The sequence below is a fragment of the Colias croceus genome, chromosome 20 (assembly GCF_905220415.1).
Source record: "Colias croceus chromosome 20, ilColCroc2.1".
NCBI classification, from domain to species: domain Eukaryota; kingdom Metazoa; phylum Arthropoda; class Insecta; order Lepidoptera; family Pieridae; genus Colias; species Colias croceus.
Window position 1 is genome coordinate 4,623,591 of NC_059556.1, and position 26,796 is coordinate 4,650,386.

The window sequence follows — 26,796 nt, forward strand, 5'->3', positions numbered from 1 at the left end:
GCTGTGACGGCTTATACTACGTTTTCCACTGGCGCTAGCAGAAGCGTCGGGAGTGAGCGTGAACCAGCGTTCGAAGGCGTTCACTCAGCGGAGATAGATACATACGTTGTGTATCGGCCGTGCACAATATATCGCGTGACCTACGTACGAGCAAGATCGTACGTCACCTACGCCGCGATATACACGGTCATACATTTTCCGTTTCCGCACACAACAATTGTCATAATTGGTTTGCGCGTAATTACATTTTCAGTGCAGCGGTGAAACTTTTTATAGTCTCTACTTTTGTTCTAGATTTTCTATAGTCTTGTTAAATGGAAAATGGCTAAGGGCACGTAATATGTTATCTATGTCATATTTTGTATCTTTGTTATGTATTTTTAGTACTTATTGGCTACTGATGGTATTTAAAACAACCATTATAGTTTTACATATCACTCAAATTAATATTAAGCATATTTTTTACTCAACAATAAGGGTTTTTCTATTAAGAAATTAAATTGTTTCTCTTATCTACCAACTCCAAGTTTTTTGAGACGGATTCAGAAATTATGATACAAAAAAGCATAGTAAGAATTTATCCTTGTCCATACGTTAAATAATACAATTATGTTCCTTATATACCAAAAGTCCAGACCTGCCAAAAGTAAAAAAAAAAAAAAAAATTAACGTCACTAAAGCCAATGTCGCCAATTGCATAATGTACTCATAATATTTTTCCAATTGGCTTTTGACCCTCCTATGTCGTCAGCTGAAATTGGCTCTATATATTGGAAAAGCAAACGAATGCTCCACTGCGATCAATTTATCGGTTGAGTGAACGAGACCGATCTCTATAATTACCTGATAACATTTCTGACACTTATTAATTGCACTGGCCACATTTGTTTTAATGAAACTATCTGTTAACATGAAAAATTACGAGCATATAATTGCTTATTGAAGCTTTCATAATTATTGTTACGCGATAATTATGTTGGAACGCAAGGAGTAGGAGGAGTAGGAGGATATTGTCCCAAACTGAATTCTAAATTATAAATCTGAATCTAATCTTTGACAAGTAATATAATAATTAAATGTTAAGTCCTTGCCCACTAAAGTTCATAATAGCGAAATACGGACAATGAAACCACTCAATATGAATATGACATCTAAAATGAGTTTTCGATTCAATGCTCACAACCAACATTACGGAACCCTTTTAGGTGTGAAAATATCCTCTTCAATAAAGCAAACAAAAGATTTGTGGAAGTTTCTGAACTTTTCAAGTGACTTTTCTGGTTAGATGGATATCTTTTGAACGGATCGATCGACGCTTATTATTCAATCCCGTAGAAGATTTTTTCATAAATTCAGTACCTACCTATTTTACAGCTTTTTAAAAGGTAAGAAATAAATATTCCTTTGATCCCTTTTTATATCGCACTAAAATGCGCATATATACGCATTGTTTCCTTTGTGAATAGAAAACTAAATCTTCATAATATATATATTATAGCAACTTTATGAGATATCAATTCTCTTATAATTTATCCGTCCCTTCTATAACATTGGTATGTGGAGGAAGGAAGGTGGAATTCCTCCATCGAAAAAGGGAGGATCCTCGACCAGTCTACTCGACTGGCCGGCCGTGAAGGCCCCAATGGATGATGTCGGAAAGTTGTATATATAGCTCTGTAGCGAAACATTTCGCTTGCGCGATTCAGAGCGAGGTGTCGCTACAGGTAGATACTCCATCTGTCGCCAATTAATTAAAAAAAATAGATTATATACTCGTACTTTATTTTCATTGTATTGGCTACTGTATTATTATACTGATAAATTCTATAATACACAGTATACGAAGTTATTGGATGTTATGACAAACAAACCTCTATTGTGTAATAATTACTATATTAATCGGGGCCATAACAATGCATCAAATTACTATGGATTTGAAAAACGAAATCATGCAAATATTTAACAAATTACAAATATTCAGAAGCACTACGAGGTCCTTAATAAAATAATAAAGCTAGAAACATTTGGCACGAGAATCATAATATGTATAACATGCTATTTTCATAATAACGTTACAATCTATCGCTAGCAATCTATTACTAGCTATCGAAGATTGTAACTAAATGTTTGTCTCCAATCTTAAATAGCACATTCGATATTAATTTAGACGTTTCAATTAAACTTATAAAATTGCTTCATTAATTTAATAGAAGGCTCTCCAAATTGTGTAATACTGACACTTTCGTTGAAACATTTTCCTCGGCAAAATCTTAAACATTTCAACATAACCAGTTGGTTTTAATTAAGGAATCAATTGTTGGCGTTGACTCCACGATTCTCAATCAAAATGTCGCATAATAATTAATTATAACCCGAAGCTTTATATAACTTGTAAATAAGGCCATAACTTTGCAGGTTGAATCTGCATGAATTAATTAGCTAGATTAGCATTGGACAATGCATATTTCAACCCGCAACAATACCTACTTATCTTGATTATGTAGTGTGGTTTGGTTAAGTGCTTGCTGTTTCCGACTGAAAATAAATGGTTTAATAGATCAATATCTTATTGATATTTATGGACTAGCTTCTCTATGGACTAAATTTAGCAGAAAGAATAGAAGCAATGTGACTTGTCTATAATATGTAGAAGTGCAACTGCAATATGAGAAAATCCTGAAAGAAAAACAATCGTAGATTTATATTGCGTAGTATATCCGTGAATTAAGATACGATTTTAAGCCTTATTATAAATCGTGTTTAAAACATTTAAAAGTACATTTTATTAACCAAGCTTTTACTTTAACTTATACGCGGTTTTGTACATTATTCCAATTCTAAATGAATGTAGCTTTAGCTAATCAAAATTTATTCCACTTCCAATTAGAAACATCTATAGCGTTCAAATTAATTTATTAAAAGGTCAAAAACCAATTTAATAATGAAATAGTATTATTATACCGTCCTATTCATCAAGTCCAATACAACTGTTAATGGTATTGAGCCACTCAAATAAATTAAAACCTCATGTCTACAAAGTACTTACGATTTATGAAGCTGCATTTTAATATTTTAATATTTCTTTTATTTCATCTGTATTCAGAATTTAAAATGCTTCTGTTTAAGTGTGATTATTTCAAGGCTCCTGCCATAAAAAATATTACAAGGAATTATTCCAAGCGTAGTTTTATTGATAATAATATGCTTAAATTTCTTTCACTTGAATTAAATTATTATTCTTTAGTCATCGAAAGATATATACCTAATCGTAAGAACCTTCGTATATCAAAATTCAATAAATCAAAACCATCCAAAGCCGAGGATTTTATCGATAAAATTTGTTCCGCAATAGCTTTTGATGCTATTTTTTAATTTCCTGCATTAGCAATGTTAGTACCTATTGTGGATACCTTTTCATTTTTAAATGAAGGTAACATTTTTGCCTTCGATTTTTGCAAAGTGTTTATGTCTCTTCCGTTTCTGTTGTATATATGTGTAAAAAATGTTTATAATGTATAGCTATAAAAATAATATAGCCAAATGTCGAATAAGCAATATTTTTCAAGTTTACACTATGGAATTAACCTTCTATAGAATTTTTACTACATCTTAATATATTTTTTGTTCGTGAGAAATTAGAAACTGTACGTTCTATATCTCCCGTTTACAACGAACTAAATATAATTAGCAGAACAATAAATTTCACAAAGTAAATAAAAAACAGATTTACCTACCCATGGCACGTATGTTTCGTAAGATATCAGGCAATAGACCAATAATGTAAAGCAGGGGAAAGGCACGTATCACAAAGAAATATTTATAGGTCAGTGTTGGATACTTTATCGATTAACAGGTAAGCCGTAAGAAGGCTGAATGCGACTAAACGATCAATGACTTGCAATATTGAAGCCTTTTTTCTTTATGTTTTCATGGAACGTTTAACAGCGAGTAATAATGGCTGCGGAATGTTTAAAAAATATATTCGAACCATTGTGATATTTTTAGGGTATTATAAAGGCTGTTACTGCTGCTCTTACTACGTACGTGACTTGTCTATTTTGTAAGTTTTCAATCAATTGACACGCAGATATTATGTAAAGAAAATTAAGTACGAAGGGTTGATTTCAGTCAGTTTAAAACATGAATTACGTCGTTTTCAACTGTGTTTTCAACTTCTCAGCGACTGACCTATTGACTTGGACATACTTGGAATAATGTCAGAAAAGGAATGTCATGTCACGAAGAAAATGGGGAATTCTTTTCCGTGCCTCGAGTTGTTGTGATTCAAGGAGCGTGCAGTATTGCTATTTCGAATTGAAGCTTTATTTACTCGTTTATATTAGATTTATATTAGATATTTCCTAGATTGCATTACGAGAAATATGATGTGTTGTATTTTTCAGTTTGTGGTCAACATTATATCAGTAGAATTTCTACATTATTACTGGTATCTGAAAACATAAGTATTATGGTCAATCCCATTAGAGTTTACCAATAGGTGCAAATAATTAATTTTGAGCTTCAATTATAAACTTTGTAAATATTTTCTTATAAAAAAAACCGCGTAAATAATCCAAAACTCTGTGTTTATTTTCAAAATCTCATCAGCTATTCGCAAACAAACAAGCGAAACAAAAGCACAAGAATACGACTTTGATGCTTACTTTTGTAAATAACTACGTCACCAAAGAGCACTAAACCAAGTTTAGCTTCCGATCTCTAACTTTTTCATTTCCTTGTTTACAAAACAGTCTAAAATGAGATATCAAATCTTATATTGTTGTCATGCTTAGATAGTGAAAAACTCCAAAAACTTAATGCACCTATTCTGATTCAAAAAAACTTTGTGTAATAATATACAGATAAATTACTATTACTGTCTGATTAAAATATTGAAAGAAACATATGAATGTTTTGGCTGAAGTGGTGAACGAAGTGAATTAATATAAAACATACCTTTTTTTCGTAGATTACCTATTATTATAAATTAAAACCAGGACGTGTTTTTTGTTCTTTATAACCCTATTACTGTTACAATAAACGTTTATCAACATTGTAAACTAAACAATTAAGTTCCGAAACGAAAAGTAACGCAGAGTTTAGGACAAGATGTCGCATGTAGGTCAGGCGCTTGACCCGGAAGTTCATTCGACTTTTACTAGCATTCGCTTTTTGTACCTTCAGCCATCCTGTGTGTAAAAATACATGAAGTATGAATGTTTTTGTTTATTATTTGAGTGTAGACTTGAGATTTTAAACTGTTTGCTATTTCTTATTAAGAGTTTTATATGAAAAATACTCTATAATTATAATAACGTAATTTCTATAAAAGTTTATGAATATGCATTGTATGTCTTTTATTTCCTTTTATTTCCTTCTAAAACAGCCTTTTTTTTAAAGATCACAAATTTAATGTGATATAATTTCTTTAATTAATGTATCTTCATACCAGTAAAAACATATTCCCTTTAGGAAACATCACAAAAATGCACCGAAAAATGTAGCAAAATTTTTAGAAAAGCGTTCAACCTTATCCCAGCGTATTGCCGTAAAATGTCTTCATAAATACTGCGGTAACTAAAGTATGCTACGGAATCCTACCTCGCCAAATATTGTATAAACGAGAATGTAACCGCCTGTACCCTAAACGTATTTAAGTAACCCATTATAATGTTTAATAGTTTCCTTACGAGCCTTTTAACGTTGGTATCGTTATGGGAAAAGCTTCGACATTTGCCTTAGCAGTGAAAAATCTTATTTAATGACCTTATATAACATAGTACTTATCCATTTAACAATTTTTTTAAACAATCACATATTTTGAATTACTTTTATAACTACATACGAGTATCATCATCGTCATCATTCTGATTTTCAGTATACCAAACCTTTATCATTGTATTTTCAGTTTACAGACGTATCAGATTAATTATAGATAATGGTAGGTACTATCTATTATTATAATTTTAATGCTATTTAGTAGAATTCGAGATCTTGGTTGAACGTGTGTATTAATTTCTATACAAACTCGACAGTTACCTACTCAATATTTAAGGTGTTCTAACCTTATTCATTAGCCAATTTAATAAGCGTTTAACCATTTTATCGCTATCCAAATATTTTCAAAACGTTATACCACTGGCTCGTTTGTACCAGAGGTTATTACGTCATTCATCCAACCGCTGAAAATCCCCAGAATGAAAAATGTTCCCACTGCGGATAGCGTGATATGGAGTTATGGAACTTGATACTATAACGATACGAAATAGGTTCTTATTAAAGGCTCACAAGATGCATGAAAAAGCTATATTGTTTACATAGATGATGTCAATCCATACTTAATATTACAAATGCGAAAGTAACTCTGTCTGTCTGTCTGTTACTCAATCACGCCTAAACTACTGTACCAATTTGCATGAAATTTGGTATGGAGATAATATTTTGATACCCGAGAAAGGACATAGGCTACTTTTTATTGCAGAAATATGCACCACGTGCCAAGCCGAAGCGGACCGCTAGTAATTAAATATTATTATAATGTATTAATAAAACTCATCTTCTCTTCACACATCCTTTACAACAAAAATTATTAAGACAACAAAATCGTACTCCTATCGTATTAAGAATGAAGAGTGTATTAGCAATTCCTATATTACTTTGTAAGTTACATACTTTATATTTAAAGGTATATGATAAGCAGTACAATACCTAACTAGTTACATTTTTCAAATTGAACAATGCATCTTGAAAATGTATACCCACAATAAGGGAAAAAGAAAAATAAACCGTATTTACCTTCCCCACTTATTCCTCATCTTTATGCGAATCGCAGGAAAGCGAGCATATGTGCCGCTCCCAAAAACTTCGTCCATAAACATTTACAGCAAACGCAGATGTTACATTTAAATGTATAGTAATTAAATTAAACTATGTTAATTAGATTTGACAAGTGATAACTGCGTTAAAAACAACCGACTTCAAACTTGCACTTGCAAAATTCACAAATACCTACAGACAAAAATGCTCATAAAATAAAAACTACTGGGCCTATCCCAATAAAATTTTTATGGGACCAATTCGACACCATCCCGCATCGAACAAAAAAAGAATCACGTAAATCGGTTCAGAAACCTCGGAGTAATCGGTGTACATACATAAAAAAAAAAAAATATACCGGCCGAATTGATAACCTCCTCCTTTTTTTTGAAGTCGGTTAAAAAGTATGCCACTTGTGTGACAAAATGCAAACGGTAAACAAAAACAGACACGTCTGTAAAAGATTTTAATTAATATAGCAATTACTTTAAACACTTTTGCTACGGAAAAAAATTCAAATATAAAAATTCTAAAAGTTTTACATTAAAATAAATATAACCGTAAAACAAATTCAACAATTTGCTGCCCAGAAATCCGCCACATTTAATCACTAGAAAACTACTCGACATTTAACTGAACAAATTTATCATCATCTGATTGAAATCTGCAGCGCCACTGCAGTTTCACAGTTCAGTAAACCATTAACATTTATTCCGCGTTTATCTGAATAAAACCGAATTTTTGTTTCCACCTGAGCGCTAAAAGATTGCGTTGAATAGTCGCATAAAATATTCGTTTCAGTACTCGACAAAGCCAATAAAATGTGGGCTATGTATAGCCAGGTTGAATGCATATACTGTAACTGCGCTGTTCCCTATATATATGGGTCTATAGATATTTGTTTTAGTACATAGTAGAAGCATAGTAGGCGTTATGGCTGGAATAAACAGAAAAGGTAGATACAGCTCTATGACTCTATATAATCTTTTAATATATAATATAAATCTCGTGTCACAATGTTTGTCCTCAATGGACTCCTAAACCACTTAACCGATTATAATAAAATTAGCACACCATGTGCAGTTCGATCCAACTTGAGAGATAGGATAGTTTAAATCTCAAATCGTTTTAGAGAAAGCGGGCGAAGCCGCGGGCGGTAAGCTAGTCTTATATAAATAAGAAGACATGCGATCGAACTTAAATTTACAAATTTAAAGTTTAATCGCACGTTTATAAACGTGTATTTACCGAGTTCAAAATAAAATTATCGGGAACCTCTCTCTTGTCAGTTATTTCAACAATCCCGTAGAAATCTACGGGTTTGTTCTCTACTTCAAAGTACAAAACAATAAATTCTCCCAATAACACATTATTAAATCTACCATAATAACTCTATCCCAGAACATATATCAGGATAAGTGTATAAAGTTATATAGTATATATAAGCACAAGTAAGCACTCATTTTTCATGGCTTATCGTTTCACCTATTATTGCCTGCCGATAACTTAATCCCGGCACGGAGCGCATTAACGCCTCTGCTTACTTTGGATTATGTGCTGTTTATTTTTGCTGCTTTTTAATATTGATAGAGATTTATTTTCCATTCCAAAGGATTATTATAATAGAATTTTGTTATAGAAGATATATTTATTTTAATAAAAATACATCTAGTAATCATCTCTGAACAGTTATTTCAAACAACAGCCTTTTAGTAATTTCGGCCATACTCCAAGATAAGGAATATACGTTAATAGGATTTTAGACGCATTCAAAAAGGTAATATTATCCGCACAAAAAAGTAAAGAAACATTCTTAAAAGTGTCGCAGTAATTAATTATCCCAAATCCCAAGGAACGCATTACCTTATTTTGACAACTTTCTTTTGGCAGCTTAACGAACTTCACGTATTAATGGTTCTTCCGTAGATAAAAAGGCCGATGATAAAAGGTCCATAAAGTGACGCAGCAACAAGGCTCGGATGTCATTAACTTGTGGCACCTATAAAGAGTTAAACAATGAAACTAGGTGCTGAATGAGCTACAGGTCAAGCAGCGACCCATTTATTTTACCTCGTTATTAAACCTTTTCAAATATTCTTACTTCCACTTTATGTAAGTGTGTTGAATAAATTGTAATAAGTGCCGTAATATGCAAAGCGACTTATTTTAAAGGAATGAACGTTCAAAATGCTTTGACATGGATTTATGCACGCACTTACCTGACAAAATAAAGCCCCAGCCTATTTATACTTCGTGGTGTACAATTTTTCACGTAAAGTGTAAAACCGAGAATTCTATATTTCAAACTCTACCCTTTTTCCTCCTACAATGTTATTCATACTTGAATAGTAGCCGCTGAAAAACAACGTTGATCTTTTTTCTATCCTATGTTGATGCAACCATTTTGAGATCGCATTGTTTCCTTTTTCGATACCTAATTGAATTGCCTAAAATGCTGGTATAAAATTCGTGCATTAAATTTATTGCATTAGTTACAAAAGGAAGTTTCTTAACTAGTTCATTATCTACTTAATAAAAAAATCAAAAGTTCTTTGTTGCAACATAGATAAAATTCCTCAAAATGTTCAAAAGATCTCTCTTGATTTCAATAAGAAATTTCCAATCAACTTATTTGAAATTATTATCTAATGCTTCTTAATTCTTATACAAGTATCTAAATATAAGGCAAATAACGTTCAGAAAAAGTTCAGAACAGTGAAGTGATGTGGTGCAGTAGGTAACTTGACTGACATTCTCTCAAAAGCGCTCATGTTAACGTCACTAAACTTTTGCATATTGTACATTTTCATGAGAATACCATTCGCTGAAAATTTTGTAAAATATTATTATGTACAATAATAAAAGAGAAAAAAATGTTGTGTGGTTTTATGAAACCACGGTAAAAGTGAAACTTTTTTTCACACTATAGACATTTAACTAAAAATTATCGTATTTGTACGATAATTATCGTACGTATCGTGCGTCACGCGACATGCGCTACACAGACCAAAAAGTTTGAGACGATGTAATAAAAGTTTCACTTTAATAAATATTTAATTTGTGTCATATAAGGTGTAGACTTGGTGTAGATGATGGATAGTGGAAACACGTTAGTTATAAACCTAAACCTAACCTAAAACATCATCCGTGTAAAGAGGAAATTAAGTTATTATTTAATCATCCATAATTTATATGAATGAAACTATCATAAAGTTTTAAAGCTTTTATTCATTTTAAAGTAGAATTTCATTAAATTCCAATCATTTCTCTGAAAAGACCTTTCCAAGATTCCGTAACCGTATTACCGAATTATTAGATTGAATACTCCGAAGTATTAATAATAATTCTAACTATAGACAATCCCTAACGTTAACACCAAGTTATTGTGAATGTTATTCAAACCAAGGACAGTTAACCGAGCACTTCAATGAAAGGACTTAGTTAAGAAACTTTAGTACGGCTATTGCTGTAGACATCGCCTATAAAGTAGTTTAGTGTGTTAAACAAGATAATATAAACTTTATCTATGAACTATGAAGCCATGCTAATACAATGCATTATAATGTTAGACAGACTTTTTATACAATCAAAATCTCGGGATACTTTATTTTAAGTACGTTTTGGCTGCTCCCGTCTTTGCTAATGTAGTGTTATTCAAACGAATAAAACAATAACAAACAGTTTTCACAGACTATGAATTAAGCTTTAGGTTTAACCTATTTCCTCCCTGAAACAAAAAAAAAACACAAACACAAATTGTACGAATAAAAGAGCTGAAATATAGGTCATAATGAAGTCCACATATGACAATGCACAACTCATTTAAAATTGTTTTTTTTACGTCCATATCGCGTTGGAACGTTACAGTTCCCGGTAAATCTGAATAGATTTCCATTGTAAATAAACACAGCATTCGATTTCCATGTTAAAAGCAATATTGCAGGAACAATGGGGCGTGAAGCAAACCAATAAAAACATGGTCGCGTTACTTTTTTAATTTCAACGCCGCGACATATCGTTTTAACGACCTTGCATATTACGCAGTAAAACAAATCCGTACGTAAAGTATTATATTAAATGTACAGTTTTGTTTTTCGGCAGTAAAAGTTGCCATATGTTGCTGGTGACGCTACCAAGAGGCCCCTTATTTGCATATTTTATACAGCAAAACAAACGTGTCCATTCCAGAGTCGAATTTATGAGAACCTTTTTGCGATATCAGCTTGTGGTTCCGTAGTTGGTGGTATATGCTAAATAAAACATAGAGTTTTGCTTTGTAAGGTACCTTTTAATTCGATTATCAATTAGATATACTTATTTATCTATCGATGTATAAGGTACCCCTACGACATATATCCACTATAAAGCTCTTTTTTCAAGAATTCATCCTTAAAAATCTATCACCAAAACTTGACCAAAACTGTATGTTTGCGCTTTACCACAACTTGAAAGGTAAAGCTTTCATGCATGACAAACTGAAAATTAAAAACAAATGAGACAATTATTGTAAATGCAATCTTACTCTCAGGCTGTACGTGCGTCGAAACATATTTACCTAATTCCTATTTTAACGGACTAGGCGCGACCTTAAAAAGGGTGCATTTTAAGAAATCTTCTTTCTTACATACTCTACAAATATAAAAGAAACAAATAAATTCCTATCACGATACGCCCCTGTGCCATCTCAATCCCTATGTGGGCTGACAACGTCGAAGTTTCAATAATTCACACTTCAATCTGTCCGTGTTTATTATTTTATCCGACCTCTCGATCCAGACAGGTTGAAACCTATTTGTGATGGAATTATTAGTCGATGTTTTTAACTGATCTAGTTTTGATTTCAAATTATGCATCCAAAAGTTATTTTCAGCTGTTGTTTCCATCTTTTATTTTTAACAAAATTAAAATTTGTTTACGCGATTATTTTATTATAGAGTTAATAAAATATACAAATTTGTACTAATCATTTAAAGCGAAATTTTACAATATGGGTATGAGTTACCACCAATTTTTTAAGATTATTTTTCACGCCGTGTTCATTCGTTGTGTGTAATTTTCATCAAAATTCTATTAGCATTTCTGTTGTAATTTATCAACGTTTGAAAAACGCTGAGTAGACTATAAATGGGAGTGAATTTTAAATATCGCTGACATGAGGGGTGTATATTGTGTGAAATACTTCTAAAACAATTTTCGCAAAACAACTGGGTAACTGTCTAAAGCACGCAGATTAAAAATGATAATTACTAAAGTTTAGTAAGCTCGTCCAATCTATAATTATTATGTTGTGTATAAACATGATTTAATATATCTATAAATTCAAAGATTCGTCCGCAGTAAAAATATTTATTTGAATGCAGAATATTGATTGTTTGGTGTCAAAAACATCTATGCATCCACACTAGGTAATTATAAAATAAGCGGAATTTATTTATATTTTATACTTTTTTATTGCTCTATTAAAATCAGTAAGAGTTTTTTATCTTCTACAGTTATATACCTTTGATTAACCATCATTTTGCTACTTGAAAGAAACATGTTTCTGTAATGTTGTTCTGTAATCATCTTAATTACTATTTATTAACTAACCGCTTGCTCGGAGGTTATTCGAGGAAATGAGTACCCTACGGCTTATATGTTAATCTTGAATCTGTTCAAAATTTCATTGTAATATAATGAGTTTGAGTAAAAAAATACTATAAAATATGTGCCGTTATTGGAAAAAAAACGACGAGTTCTATCTATTTAGCAGCAGCTCTATCTATAAGAGATCGGGATTCATAACACAATGACTACTCAATCTGGACTCCGTGTCTTCCAGTTTCTTATAATATGTTGTAAGTTTTCTCATTATACAGTTTAAAAATAAAATATAATTTAATTATTGTTCCAGGTAAACAGCCAGGATGTGGTCAAACACTGAAATATGGAGATGAAACGGCATGACAAGCCGGGCAGCCTGTCGCCCGTGAAGGTAAAAAACGAAGAAGCAAGCAAGTCTGGCAAACAGGAGAAGGAGCTGAAACTACCACCAGAGAAGTCGCCAAGTGAGGATGGCAGCTTGAGGCAGAGGAAATTGTCCAGGGCTAGCGACACGTCGAAGGAAACGCTTGACAGGTATGTGGTATAAAAAAGAGTGTGTGCCGATCACACGTGTCAGAAGTGAAACTTCTTAGGTAAGATTCAAAAACACCAAAATCATCGCCTTACATTGCCACGTCATTGAGCGTGACGGTATTGCCATGAAATTATACATACTCTCAACGCGCCTAAAGAAGTTTCACTGTCAATTAAGGAATGTCGGTTAAAATAGAGTTATATAACGCTACTTTTGCAATTTACTAATTACTATATAAAACCTGTACTTACAAGAAAACACAAGGTCCAATTTTAAATTGATGTAATTTTGTATGAAGCTTTTAGTAAAAATATAAAGCAGAAATTTAATGTCAGTCACTGTGAATACAAACAAATTGAAATAAATATATAATGCTAACAGCTAAAGACAAACATTATAGGGATTCAAAAATCCACACAAAAATCAATCATCGTTTTATAGAACTGCACCTTCATAAATGTGTTTATTATAAAACATAATACATTGCTAAACTAGTTTCACCGCAAAATATCAATTTATAATCTACAATTTTTTTATATAAACCGTTATCTGATGTTGTTGCATACATACTGATAAAATCATTGAATATTAAATAGTGAATAAGAGCACATAAAATATAAAGATAAATTGTTGTAAAACACAGTCCGTTTTGCAAAAATCAGGTTTCATGCTTAATTCGTTTAGATTTTAGAAAATACTTACACCAGTAAAAGCTAATAGATGATCATTATCACGTCTTTGAAATGTTCGAAGTGGTCCCATGTTCGACCCTTCCTGTTGTTATCTTCCGAACCCATCTTAATCACTACTTCTCTGAAAAACTGCAATATATCCGTTGTTAATTACCCCACATAGTGCTAAAACTTAAATGTCCTTATAGACTTAAAAAAAATGAGAAGATTCTCAATTCAACTGTATTTTTTAGTTTGTTTCCTCAGAACTTCCGACTTTGTGAACCGATTTTGATAATTATTTTTTTATCTGAAAGCTGGTGCCTTCCGGTTGGTCCCGTTTCAAGTTTGTCTAGTTCTGACAATTTGAAGGTGGTTTAGTTTCTGCTAAAAAAATATATTTTCCATTATTATATTATCAATTCTAATGTGCAAATAAAAATCATTACATAAATCACATGAATTATCTTATAAGTACGTTTTGATACATGTACGATATTTATCTAATATACTATGAGTATAAAAATAAATTAAAGCGAAAACGAAAGCCTAAAATTAAATGTCAGAAGTCTCCAGAATATTTCGCAGCAATATTTGTTTTGTCTCAAAGAAATTCGTCTCTAGTGGGTCCTGCAGTTTGTTTACTCTTTACGGTATATTTATTTTTACAAACAACAAGAGTTTATAAAAATATTAACGGTTGAATATGAACTTTATGACATATAAATTAAGGGAATTTTCGATCAATTAAAATTTATTATATTTTAAATGGATATCAAATGATAGAGGTAAAATAAATTAATAATCTATTAATTATATCTTAGTTGTGTAATTGATGTGTCACACTTTAGTCATTTTTAACATTAATTACCTATTAATAGATTTTTATACCAAACATGTCATTCACCTTATTGTTTAATAACTATGTCATTATCATATCAATCCAATAAAACTATCAAGTAAGAATATAATAAGCAATGTCGAGTTCTGAAGAAAATAAATATTCATTGAAATAATCTTTCATACAATATGTAGAAGTCATTTTATAATTTTAATGACAAAGAATAAATCAGAATAGGAATGGTGTGAATTAATTGTGAAATGTACTAATTCAGAAATAGAATATAGTCTACACCTATTTTTTTATTGGTAAATAGATTTCTAATCATACAAATACCACACCATGTAACAAACGAACCATCGACTAAGGCTGAAAATTTATTTTTAATTGGGTTAGGCAAAAACAGCGGAGGACATAATAAACTTAGTAGCTTTTTATTGATAAGATACGGATCTCCAATGCATCATGATTCATGACGTACACCAGAAAAATATTGATAAGTATATAAGTTTATGAGAATAGATTTTATTAACAAACGTTTTTGTGCAGTGACGAAGTTGTGGTATTTGTGCGACCCAATCAGACGTGAAAAACATCGATTCATCGGATTTATTACATGTGCGGTAAATTGTAGGTATGTTTGTACCATTCAAACTCTATCTATATAAATTTCACAATGTTAGTCACCATATTCCTCCGAAATGGCTCGACCGATTTTATTTGACCTATTGGGTAGATCTGGGAATTTATTAGATATTTTTCATAAGTGTAAGACAGAACAACGTTTGCCGGGACACTTGGTAAATTATAAATATTTCCTAACATATGATTAACAGCTACAAAATAAATTTAATACAACTATCAGCTACGTATACGTCTTTCTAATTCGACAAATTTAAAAATACATTGGCTATTTATTCAATATTCAAGCCGTAAATATTTCTAATCTCTATACGGAGCAAGCAATGCATTCATATCAGAAACGTTCAAAACACGTTTCGAGTGAAATGGAGCAAATATAATATGTCACAGCAGTAGTTTATGAATTGCCTGTAAAATTCATGTGCAGACTCACAATAAAAACTGTTATAGTAATATCTCTATTCAGTGTTCATAATTACACAGAATTTTTCAAAATCATTATCGCATTATATCTACATCTAGTTGTTAACAAGTTAACTCTATCAAAGAAGTAGAGTCTTATTTTTTTATCAATTTTATGATGAAAACAGTGTAATGCGTAAGTAGAGCACGTGGACAATATTTTGAATCTTCGTTGATAGTAGTCTCTGTTCAAATATGAATGAATAATTCGAATGAAACTGCGTGTTGTCCCTTGAGAAAGCTTATATTATTTATGAGTTACTTTCCTTCGTGACTTCCAACATAAATAAAATTTTACAATATCCATGAGACCCATATTCCTTACTCCACCAACCATAACATTCATCTCTAATCATATTTAGGTTACTAAGATCGATAAATTAATATTACAAATTAATAATTTTGAATAGTTTATTTTGTAATTAATAATTGTAATTTGAAATGAAGTTCCATAAGTAAATAATAATGCTTATTATAATATAAATCTTCGTCTGCTCTTAAAATAAATATATTCTCAATTTTCTTCCTCGATAAAAGGAAATATAATTTCAATTCCCGAAATTAGTGCGTTCAAACATTCAAACAAAAGAACTCTTCAGATTCATAATATTATTTTCCTAATGTTTAGATAGGCTAAAATGTTTCGTTAAAATAAATTATTTTTATTTAACCTACAATTATACACACACGGTTATACGATATAATATTTTTATTTATCATGTTTTTATGAAAATATATACTTACTTAACTTAAAGATAAAAAAAGAATCAATCATTATTAAAATAAAAACGTGAACAAGAATCACTGATAAATTATTTTTATCAATACAAATATTTCGTCACCAGAAATAATAAGGCTGTACTCAACCACAGACATACCTATTAAACACAAACACCACAGAATAAAATTTAAAGATTTGTTTATTGTACATAGATAGTATTTTCATCTTCTTAATTAATTAGATATCTTAGTTTCCACCGCGGGAATTATTATGCATATTTTGTGATAATTTAAAGTTCTATAAAAGTGGAGTCATAACGTTATAAATTCTGAAATTTATTTACTATATTTTTTAAAGGCATGACATTACTCTACCTCGATTAGTTGTCCCTGAAATCGGATCTTTATAGATCGCCAATGTGACCGCGCCTATTATTTGCAAATCAAAGTGTTTTCACATCACCGTGACTATCGACCAAAACATTCATGATACGTATAGATATGTAAATTTACTTTGAGGAAAAAACATGTCAAATATTGCATAAGTGAGATAAGATAAAAATATATGATTGCGGCTTAGGATTGCGGATTGTCCCGCCTCCAAGATATCTTCTATTTTATCTCGGATTACACAATGACGCGACTTTACGTAGTTTTAATGCAAAGGTTGAACATAATATTATGTGTTCTCTAATTTTATATTATCTTTCTTTTTACTTTTTAAAAGCTTGTCTAAATTTAAAAGTTTATGTAGGTACCTAATTACATACATAATAATATTATCATGTTAATAGTTACTGTCATAATAACTGTATAAGTACTACTTCATATTCAAAACGTTTGACTTACAAACCACATGCATTCCTGCATTTTAAAATATTTATATATAGCAGTAATATATCTAACAAGTAAATTATGATTTTATAAGCTAATCTAGGCAGTTAATCACTAGTAATCCGAAAGCCATCATTGGCATCATATACTTCATTTGCATAATATTGTTTAGCTTAATTCACGTAACAATGGAGTGGCATTAGATTGATCTAAATTGGGCAGTGGGTTAGCTAACTAGCCTATATTTAAATTGATCTAACTGTATACAAAATTACAGGTTTCGGTTCAGTAGAATCTAAAATTGGTGCAATTTCCAGAAAGTTTCACGTCACGTTTAGATTTTTGATTTATACTTATAAAATATCATTAAATATTACGACTGCTCCATTGGTTCAGAAGTAAGATATACTGTAAGCCACACAGCACATTTACAAGCCCTCAATCCAGGGCCATATTCTTATGAGGTCTAACCTATAAACGGATAATTATGTCAAAGGGTTGAATTGTAGAGGTGCTCGTAGACCCGTAGACTTGACTTTTCTCCATAAAATGAAATGCAAATAAAACATATACCTATAAGCCTATACATATGTTATTTATAAAACAGACCAGCTTTACGAACTCCAGGTAAAATGGCATTATCAGGGTATTACAAAGTCATTAAATTTTATTGTAAACAGTGAGATGAGCAAAGATTATTGTTATTGCAAAGGGTAAATGTTTCTCATTTATGTAAATGGGCTATTTGCTTTTCGTACCCTGTAAGAATCTATAAAATGTGTAAGTATTACAATTATTTTTTGTACAAAAAACTGACAATTGGCAAAGTTCAACCTAACCAAACTTTTGCGTGACATTGATTTTTTTACACTTGATTATTTTAAAAATAATTATCATAAAAATCATCGCATCTCAAACAAGGTAATTAAGTCTTTAAAAACTTAATGGCAAGCTATAAATGCAGCGTAGCTAATCCTCCTTATATAAAATGTGATTTATATGAAGAATTGATTATTATCAAGTATATTTTTGAAGAACATTACAGAAACCCTCCGCAGGATATTAAGATATTAATCTTCTTTACAGGCAGGACTCGAAAGCATCCCTCAGTCCGAAGGTATCACGCAAATACTTCACAAACTGGAAGCAGGCATGCGATAAGACCAAAGATAAAACCAAAGAGCTACTCAAACGTTGGAGGACGCTACCCGAGGGAGAGGCAGCAGCACAGATGCAGGAAGCGGGGCATAGCGAGGAGGAAAAACAACACGGATGGAGTGTGCACGTTTGGAGTAAGTTTTTAATAGTCGTACTAGTTGTTAACTAGCAGTAGGTATATAGACTACTAGCTGTACTCTGTCAAACATTACTGTGGCATGTTGTGCTTCCAAGGAGAAATCAATAGAAATGAATAATATTTTTAACGGGTTCTATTCTTAGACATATTTGAGTTCTGTTGGTGCATAATTTTTCGCAGTTTAGTAGCGTAGGTAATTAATAAAAACGTAGCCTAGGTTTGATTTTATAAAAATCGAACGATAAACCTGTAGTAGCTGAAATAAGTGTCTTCTTAAAACATTTGAACGTGATTACTATAAAGAATAACAATATGAAATACATCCCATAAAAATTTATGCATGTACTTTTCATGTAAATTAAAAAATAAAAGTGTACCATATTTAAAAACCATAAATTAATCTATACCTACTTAAAAACTCTTTCCTCTTCATAACCAAAAACAAACTGACCAAAGTCAATGATTTTGACAAGGAAAATTTGCAATCCCGTAGGCTTATTATAATGACGATTTATAATCCGTCGATAATTATCTTTAAGCTAACGTGAATTCAATAATGACTAAAGACACTAAACTAAAAGATAATAAAGTTGAAAAGCAACAAAACAAAAATAAAATGGTTTCAAAACCCAATGAAGAGGTTATAAAACGCGTTACCAGGAATAGTAATATTAAAGAGGAAGGCTTCTATAAATTCAAGAATATGATGACGCGGAACGTTAAAACACAAAAGGAAAAGGGAAAAGTCACTAAGAAACCAAAGAAAATTGTGAATAAACAAAAAACAAAGAAAATGCCGACGAAACGCATTTAAAACGGTAGTCGTATCTCTGAATTTGTAATTTAACAGTAATAAAGTCCTTTTGAATAATGACTGCAATTATTTCATTGCACACAAATTTATCACTTACGATGGGACGAACATGACCATATTTCATAACAATTCGTTGCAGTATCTGCTTAAAGCGTTTCGTAAATTATTACTATCCGAGCGGATACCGAACAGCGAATATGGCCATGTTTTATTCTTTTTGCATTTTCATTTGAGCCGGAACGTACTGTAGAATAAAGGAATATTCGAGCCGAACTAGCGTTTGATTCGTTTGTATTCCGTTCATGAAATATTTATCGAGCTACCACTGTTTACTGAAACTTATCTAGGTTAGCCTTTAATTTGTAACCATGGAACTATTATTAGTAATTGTTCTGGCTTTTATGTCTTGAAAATCATAAAGATGGGTACTTGAAATCGCATATGGACAGAAATTACATTCTTGTTATAAAATTTTAACGCTAGCTGTGTAATTAGGTCATTTTTAAATGAAATATCATTAATATACATAGAATTATGTAAAAATTAATTATATGTAGGTACATATTTTACACATACAGTGTATTATGATTTGAGACACACGTGGGTTACATGACTCTGTTTCTTGCAAACCTATAAATACCCAAGCTCTATATAGTACCTACTAACATAATTTTCTTCAAGAGCCGCAACATAGACCGTCGGCATGAAAATAATAAGTATAGGTAAGCCTGAATGGCGTGTATCGAAAGGTAGATACCTATTATTAGATAAATATATTTTTATCGTTCATTTATTGTTCAAGTTAATTTGCTTGTATACCTACATTTGTAATTTCTTTACTAAAGTACAATTATAGAGTTATTATGCCGTGTACCAACATTTAGAATAAATAGTCGTGGAAATATCTCTCTATGAAATGATAAAGTAATATCTATCAAAAATAACTGATATTTCGACGAAATGTCGAAAATATGAAGATAGATCACGTATCAAACACACCGGTACAAAGCACTCATGAACTTTATTGAAAACCCCTGTCCGAATGGCGAGATTTACGGCAATACACGTTTACGAGATCGTATAACACGTACCATTTTAGATGTAGACTGCAAGCCTTTGTAATACCAAACTGTTACGATGCTTTGTATGTCTTGTTTTTCTTTGAACACGCTCTCTTTTGCGTGCATATCAATTTGCTACAGTTTCTTTGACTTTGAAGCCACACAGTTTTATAATCAAATTAATCAATTTGAACTGTGTATAACAGTATTCATGGTCTTTGTAAATAAACGTCGCTTTATGATGTTTTTAGATAGGTACATAACAAAGCTTTAGACAAATTCAAACAATTTTATTATTTTTTTAATTACATAAAAGTAGTCAAGTTAAAAATATAAATAAACATAGTTTTACCACGTAGGTACCAACTCATGCATTTCAGCAGAGTAAGTTTATTGCAAACAAAACTTTTTATTAACATTAACTAAAAACTGGCGTAGCCGAATCCGATGGAAGTTTTTAGACTGCAGTCATTGTTGTTATTTTGAATACGGAAACCCAATATTACTTATCCTTTTATCCTTAGTTCTATTTTAAAATAAAAATTCGTAGATAATAAAAAAAATACTTAGACTCGTAATGGTGTCATAAACACTATTATGAATTACCTACATATATTTTGATGTTTATTTATAGAGCTACTAATTCTTTATTTAAGAACAATATTCCAAATCATCTAATTGTTTATTGTAGTGTAGCTCGCTCTCTTTTTCGATGGAGGAATTCCAACTTCCTTACTCCACAGTCTGTAGTCAAAATCTATTGAATATTTTCAAAATTGCAAGGTAGATAACCTATTAATAAACGTCTTAACCAAATATAGTACTATGTACTTACAATTTTAGTCGTGATTGTGTTGTTAGCGTGTATTTCACTGGGGTAATGTAATTAGAGTAAGTCGCAGACGTCAGGCGGTGATATGGGACACGCAAACCGTAGGTATTATAATGTTAAATCATGGTTATAGTTTTTAATTCTACGGTAAAACCACACAAAGCCTGCACGTTAGAAATTACTAGTCATAATCTAATTTTCAGGAGAGTAACTACTTACTTCTTCGACGAGTTCTTACTTACCTAAATCTAATTTTACACCTTCATCGTGTCTAAGGACAACAGATTAAGATCTGTTTTAAGAGAAAATGAATGTGCAATAGACATCGATAAAGGATTATATTTTTTGTAAAAACCTTAAGCAGCTTATTTTAAATGTGTTGTTGCGTTTTCGTTTCATCGTTACAAGTAATTTACAAAATTTAATATTTTGTTCATACTGGACCAAACCAAGCGCGGCCTCATCAATGTAGAAGGTTTTTAGTGGACTAATCTATCAACCAAATTGAAGACGAAATCCATTCATTTCATTTGATATTAACTTCCTAATTAACAGCTAACATATAGCTGATGATGTCATGATAGGTTAATAATTATCGATTATTATAGAATAAAAATCGATCATATAGGTATGATAATATGAGCTTAATTACCTAGATATCAAAAGAAGATTAATCAATCAGGATAAGTGTTTTTTAATTAATTGGTTATCAAAATACAATTTTATAACAATACATTTTATTTCAACAGCCACGTGGGTGAACCGATGCAGTGAAGACCTGGAATGCCTAGATTTAGAAGAGGAGCAGCCCTTGGCACAGCTGAGCCCAGTACAGACTGATAAAATGACATTGTTTTTCACGGAGCTTTTGGACCACGACCGCGATGACGTCATCTGTGATCAAGATTTTGATAATTTTTTTGAGGTTATACCTATTCGACTGTATAGTTACAGATAAGTTATTAAGTTTATAATTTCAATTCAAATAATTGACCCAAATAAATTCACTCAATGAGTTAAATTAATATCAAATTGAATTACCTACCTTCCAAAATTTACGTGCTTAAAATTTGCAAACATTATGAGGCCTTTCATTTTATTCCTGAGGCAATAAAAGACTCAATTATATTAATAGATTCCAGAGTTTAAAAGTCCTGGGTCGAAAATATTCATAGGACCGTAGTACCAACATAAATAAAAGTGACTTAAACTTTGCAAACGTTGATATAAAGGCTTTATTGTGCAGCAAAGAAATGGGAACAATTAAATGTAATTTACAGAAGTTGGCGCACTTTGCCGACTGGTCGCCTAACTCGTCCGAGTTTCATATACTTTTGGAGGTGAAGAGAGAATTTATCGAACATTTTCTCAACCCGTTGCCCACCAAGTAAGTCGATAGATTTAATTGAGCCTACCACATTAACCGTCATAATTCATTGTAATGTACAACTGTTGCTAAGCGGAAACTTTTTCTTCTCTTAAAAATAGCATTAGGATTATTAGTAACTACAAATAATATTCGTAAAACACGAAGAACGGTATTACAGGATTTGCTTCTTAAAAATTAATCTTGACATTCTAACCCACTGCCTGACCTAATAATTGTACCGCACTGACATAGATACCTATTTTACTATTTATTTTAAAAAAAATAATCTTAAAATGTAGGTATACATAGTTAATATGTAAAAAAAATATCTTAATGAAGTTAAAAGAATATAATATAATTTATTAATTTTTGATACACACAAATAATATATTCGTTTGGTGTACTTGTTAGTGAAGCTATGTCAAAACTAGGGTGGTTGTACGTGATTGGAAGGTAAATTACACATTTCCCGCTAAATGGAGAGTAAAAAATATACGTGACAGCAAGCTGCCTTTAAACCTTTTGTCGGATTAAGCTTTCTCGGAAGCTGAATGTTTAAAAATACTCCATCATTTATATTCTCATGAGCATAAAACCCTGAACAAGATCGATGTTATGTACCTATGAATTTAAATCAGACATTTTTCACAATTGTGTGTGCCAAATGAAAGATTATATTTTTGTGAATGGCACGCTCGTTAGTAGGCTTAAAAAAGGCTTGTCGGATTTTAGTACCAGGTGTTGAGTCAGTTTATTGGACAACAAAACATGTAAAATGCACCCCCTGTTTGTAAAATTTATCAATTTTCTTTTAACAATCAATGAATACATAGGTATTTATACAACAATAAAAAAACAGTAGAGCATTATTAAAAAACGGTGTAAAAAAAAGTAATATTTTTCTAAATCGTCTCTTGAAAAGGTGTTATTTTGAAAACTTTGCTTTAATTAGCCATCCATATTTAACCGCTACAGATCTGATTTTGGTTAGGCATCAGAAAAACGTAAATATTTTTCTAAATTTAATATAAAATTTGGTGACAGGTGGGCAGAGTTGCCATACTACAGACGGGTCTGTGGTCCAGAGGCTGGCGGGTTGCCAGGTCGCACGACTCTGGAAGGCTGGCTCGCAAGGTGGGCGCTCCTGCTCAGCGAATTAAATAAATTTGCCGATCTGCCACTCTACCTGCAATATTTCTGCAAGATTTTGTTCCATGTTATTGATAGAGCAGGTAAATATATTTACGCTAATATATACCTAAGAGAGAAAAGATTTGATTGGTTGTATACCTACTTATAAGTTTGTAAAATGAAACTACTTATTCGATTATGAGAATTGTTCCATCTTCTCAAAGTTTAAGTAAAGTTTCAAGTTATTTCTATCGCTGATAAATTATTCAATGTTAAGTGAGTAGGTACGATTAACGAATTTCCTTGTTACATTTAAATTGGTCTACCTATTGTATGAAATATCGACAAAGATCTTGATGAAATAACCTGATGGATGGGATTAATTTGACGTAACCGTACCTTCGGCTGGCCTTAGGCACTGAATCACGATAATTACGATCATTTAGCCATACGAAAACAATCTTTATCCGTTTATAATAAAATCCAAATTATGTTGGGCAAAATAAATTCAGCCTGTGAGTGAGAGTCCCAACGATTGTTCACAAAATTGATGGACAATTAACAACGAATACATTAACGAATCTTATGGCCTCTCGTTATAATTAAAGTATTTAATAAATAATATAATCTAAGAACATTTATGATATTTAAGTAAAAACTTACAAAATTATCTTTGCCAGTTGTATGCTATCTATGTCATGAAATAATACAGAAAATACCTACGCCCGCGGTTTCGCCAGTGTACTGTGTAGTCAAAGAAAAACCTGCATAGTTCGCGATCCCATGGGATTTCCGGATAAAACCTATCCGACCTTTCAGTCAGGCTGGCCTTCATAATAATTCTAAAAAATAAATTGAGTTATTTAATAAGTTTAAATAGACTCAGTAAAAACTAGCAACAAAAAAAATATGAACAAAAACTGAAAATAGAAAAGATGTGGATTCGTTTTAAAATCACGTCCCTACTTACCTACCCATACATCAACGGATTTCAAACTTGGCAATTGAATTGAAATTGTTAGCCAAAATTCTACTTCGTAGCATACGAGTTCCTATTTCTTCTTATTCTTATTATATTCTCTCAGCCTCTTTGTTCCAAGTTTAAATCCGACGTCGGCCATTCACAAAATAAAATATAAAACATACGATGCACTGCCAAATGGATGCGAGATTCGGGAAAAGTAAAATGGTATTCAGTTTTTAAAAGTTTTATTTATAGCACCTAAATGCAGGTGGAATAAATAGAACGTATGAAACAACCACAATGAACATGTATTATATTAAAATAATATTATTATGTTATCGCCTGTGGTTATCGCACTTTTCTGCTGAAATTTGAGAGTTTTTTAAACACGGGTGGATTTATAAACTATATAGTTTACAAATTACAATATTCTTAATAGTAGTAATGGATATTGATTGCTATACAATTATTATTAAGTATTTCATTTTCGATTATAATGGAAAATAGGCGAAAAGCATATCTATAACCTAAATGGTTAGGTAGGCTATACTAAGAGTTTGTTTGTTTGTTTGAACAATAATCTTAAGAACTACTGGTTCGATTTGAAACATTATTTCGGTGTTAGATAGAAGGCTTACTACGCTAAGACCAAAAGGGGCGGAGCCACGCGGGTGAAACCGCGAAGCGCAGCTAGTCTGTAATATAATTATTATAGATTTACAGCATAGAGAACATTGACAATTATTATAAATATAAGACTAGTAAAAAAAATGGAAGACGCTGAAATATTTTTCAAGCGAATAATTGCTTTCGTCGTTTTTTAACGTATCAAATCTAAGTTATAAAATATTATTTTTTCAGGCGTTGGTGAAATAACGAAAGATGCTCTAGCCTCCTTCTACCGTTCTGTTATTGGTCTGCCGGCGACAAGGGTCGATGAAATCATTGGAACAGCCTATGATCGGATGACTAGTGTATGGAAAATACAATATTTATTATCTGTTAAAAATAACACAACATTCGCTTATGATGTAACTGTAGCCTTATGGGCTTATGAAAAAATGTTCTATGCATTTTCAAATTTTCAACAGAGGAAAATGTTTCTGTTTTCATTTTTGGTTTAGTTAAGTACCTCAGAACTTTCGATCAGAGTGAACCAATTTTTTATAGTTTTTTTTTCATGTGAAAACTGATTTTTTTTTTTGCGCAAATTTTAAGTTGTAGTTTTATCTCGTACTAATAATTATACGCACGCATTCTGTAAATTTGTTACAAACTTCATCCATTTAATTACCGTATGTTTCATTTCAGAATACATACTTAATCCTCGACTACGGTACGTTCGTGCACTGTTACATCAACTGGCTGATGGGGAAAAACCCAAACGGACCCGGACAATGGTTACTAGTCCCACCAAAGGACTCCCTCCCACAACCGCCATTTCCCGTAGACTATAGCGCCCTAAACACAGAACCGGCCAAGTTAGAACCGTACGCGCCAGATAAAAAAACTAATAGACACTCTGTTATTGTATAGAATATAGATGTTACTTTATGGTGTTCGAAGAGATTTTTATGTGCAATTGTATAGTATATACTTTATAGTTATAATGTGTTGATCGTTTGCACAAATTTTATTGTAACTTTTGTTCCGTCTGCTTTGAATTGTTAATGTTTGAAATATAGGCATATTTATGTTAAATGGCAGTTAATTGTTACTATTTATTTAAAATATTTATAAATTAAATAGATATATATCTAGCATTTTCAAGAATAACGAATTTTGATCTTTTACTGGAAACTTCCACCTCAACGCTTTCCTTTCGAGGTTTTAGTTAGCTGTATCAAAACTGTGCTTATATACCTACTACATGACTGTATTATAGTCAAAACCCTGCGATGATAATAATATGGATCTTAAAAACTAGACAAGATTTTCTACCTTCCTAGGTCCATGCTTGTAAATTGAAATGAAACGCTTTACTTACTTATAAATCTCTGGTAATTTTACCAACGTAAATATATATTTAGGTATAATATTATATCATTAAGATTTAACTGTATATATTATGTAATAAGGACGTGCACAACACGGTAAGCAAGAACTGCCTTAAAGTAAGCCTCCTCACCTTCACATATAGCCTTATTTTGTACCTTAGAAATAGTTTATAATATACTTAATGTAACGTCACTGAATAAAGAAATTTATTAGAAATGCCTCCTTT

General features: G+C 31.4%; 1 protein-coding gene across 1 annotated transcript in view; it reads left to right on the forward strand.

The window, feature by feature from the left end:
- The window catches only part of LOC123700922, a 61,659-nt gene extending 34,873 nt beyond the window's left edge, over positions 1-26,786 (forward strand). The window contains exons 2-8 of the mRNA XM_045648295.1: positions 12,710-12,933; positions 18,191-18,396; positions 21,858-22,033; positions 22,389-22,495; positions 23,522-23,709; positions 25,434-25,546; positions 25,884-26,786. Coding sequence (XP_045504251.1) covers positions 12,743-12,933; positions 18,191-18,396; positions 21,858-22,033; positions 22,389-22,495; positions 23,522-23,709; positions 25,434-25,546; positions 25,884-26,108 — 1,206 coding nt within the window. The 5' untranslated portion in view covers positions 12,710-12,742 and the 3' untranslated portion in view covers positions 26,109-26,786. The remainder of the gene's footprint in view (positions 1-12,709; positions 12,934-18,190; positions 18,397-21,857; positions 22,034-22,388; positions 22,496-23,521; positions 23,710-25,433; positions 25,547-25,883) is intronic.
- Positions 26,787-26,796: the final 10 nt, after the last annotated feature.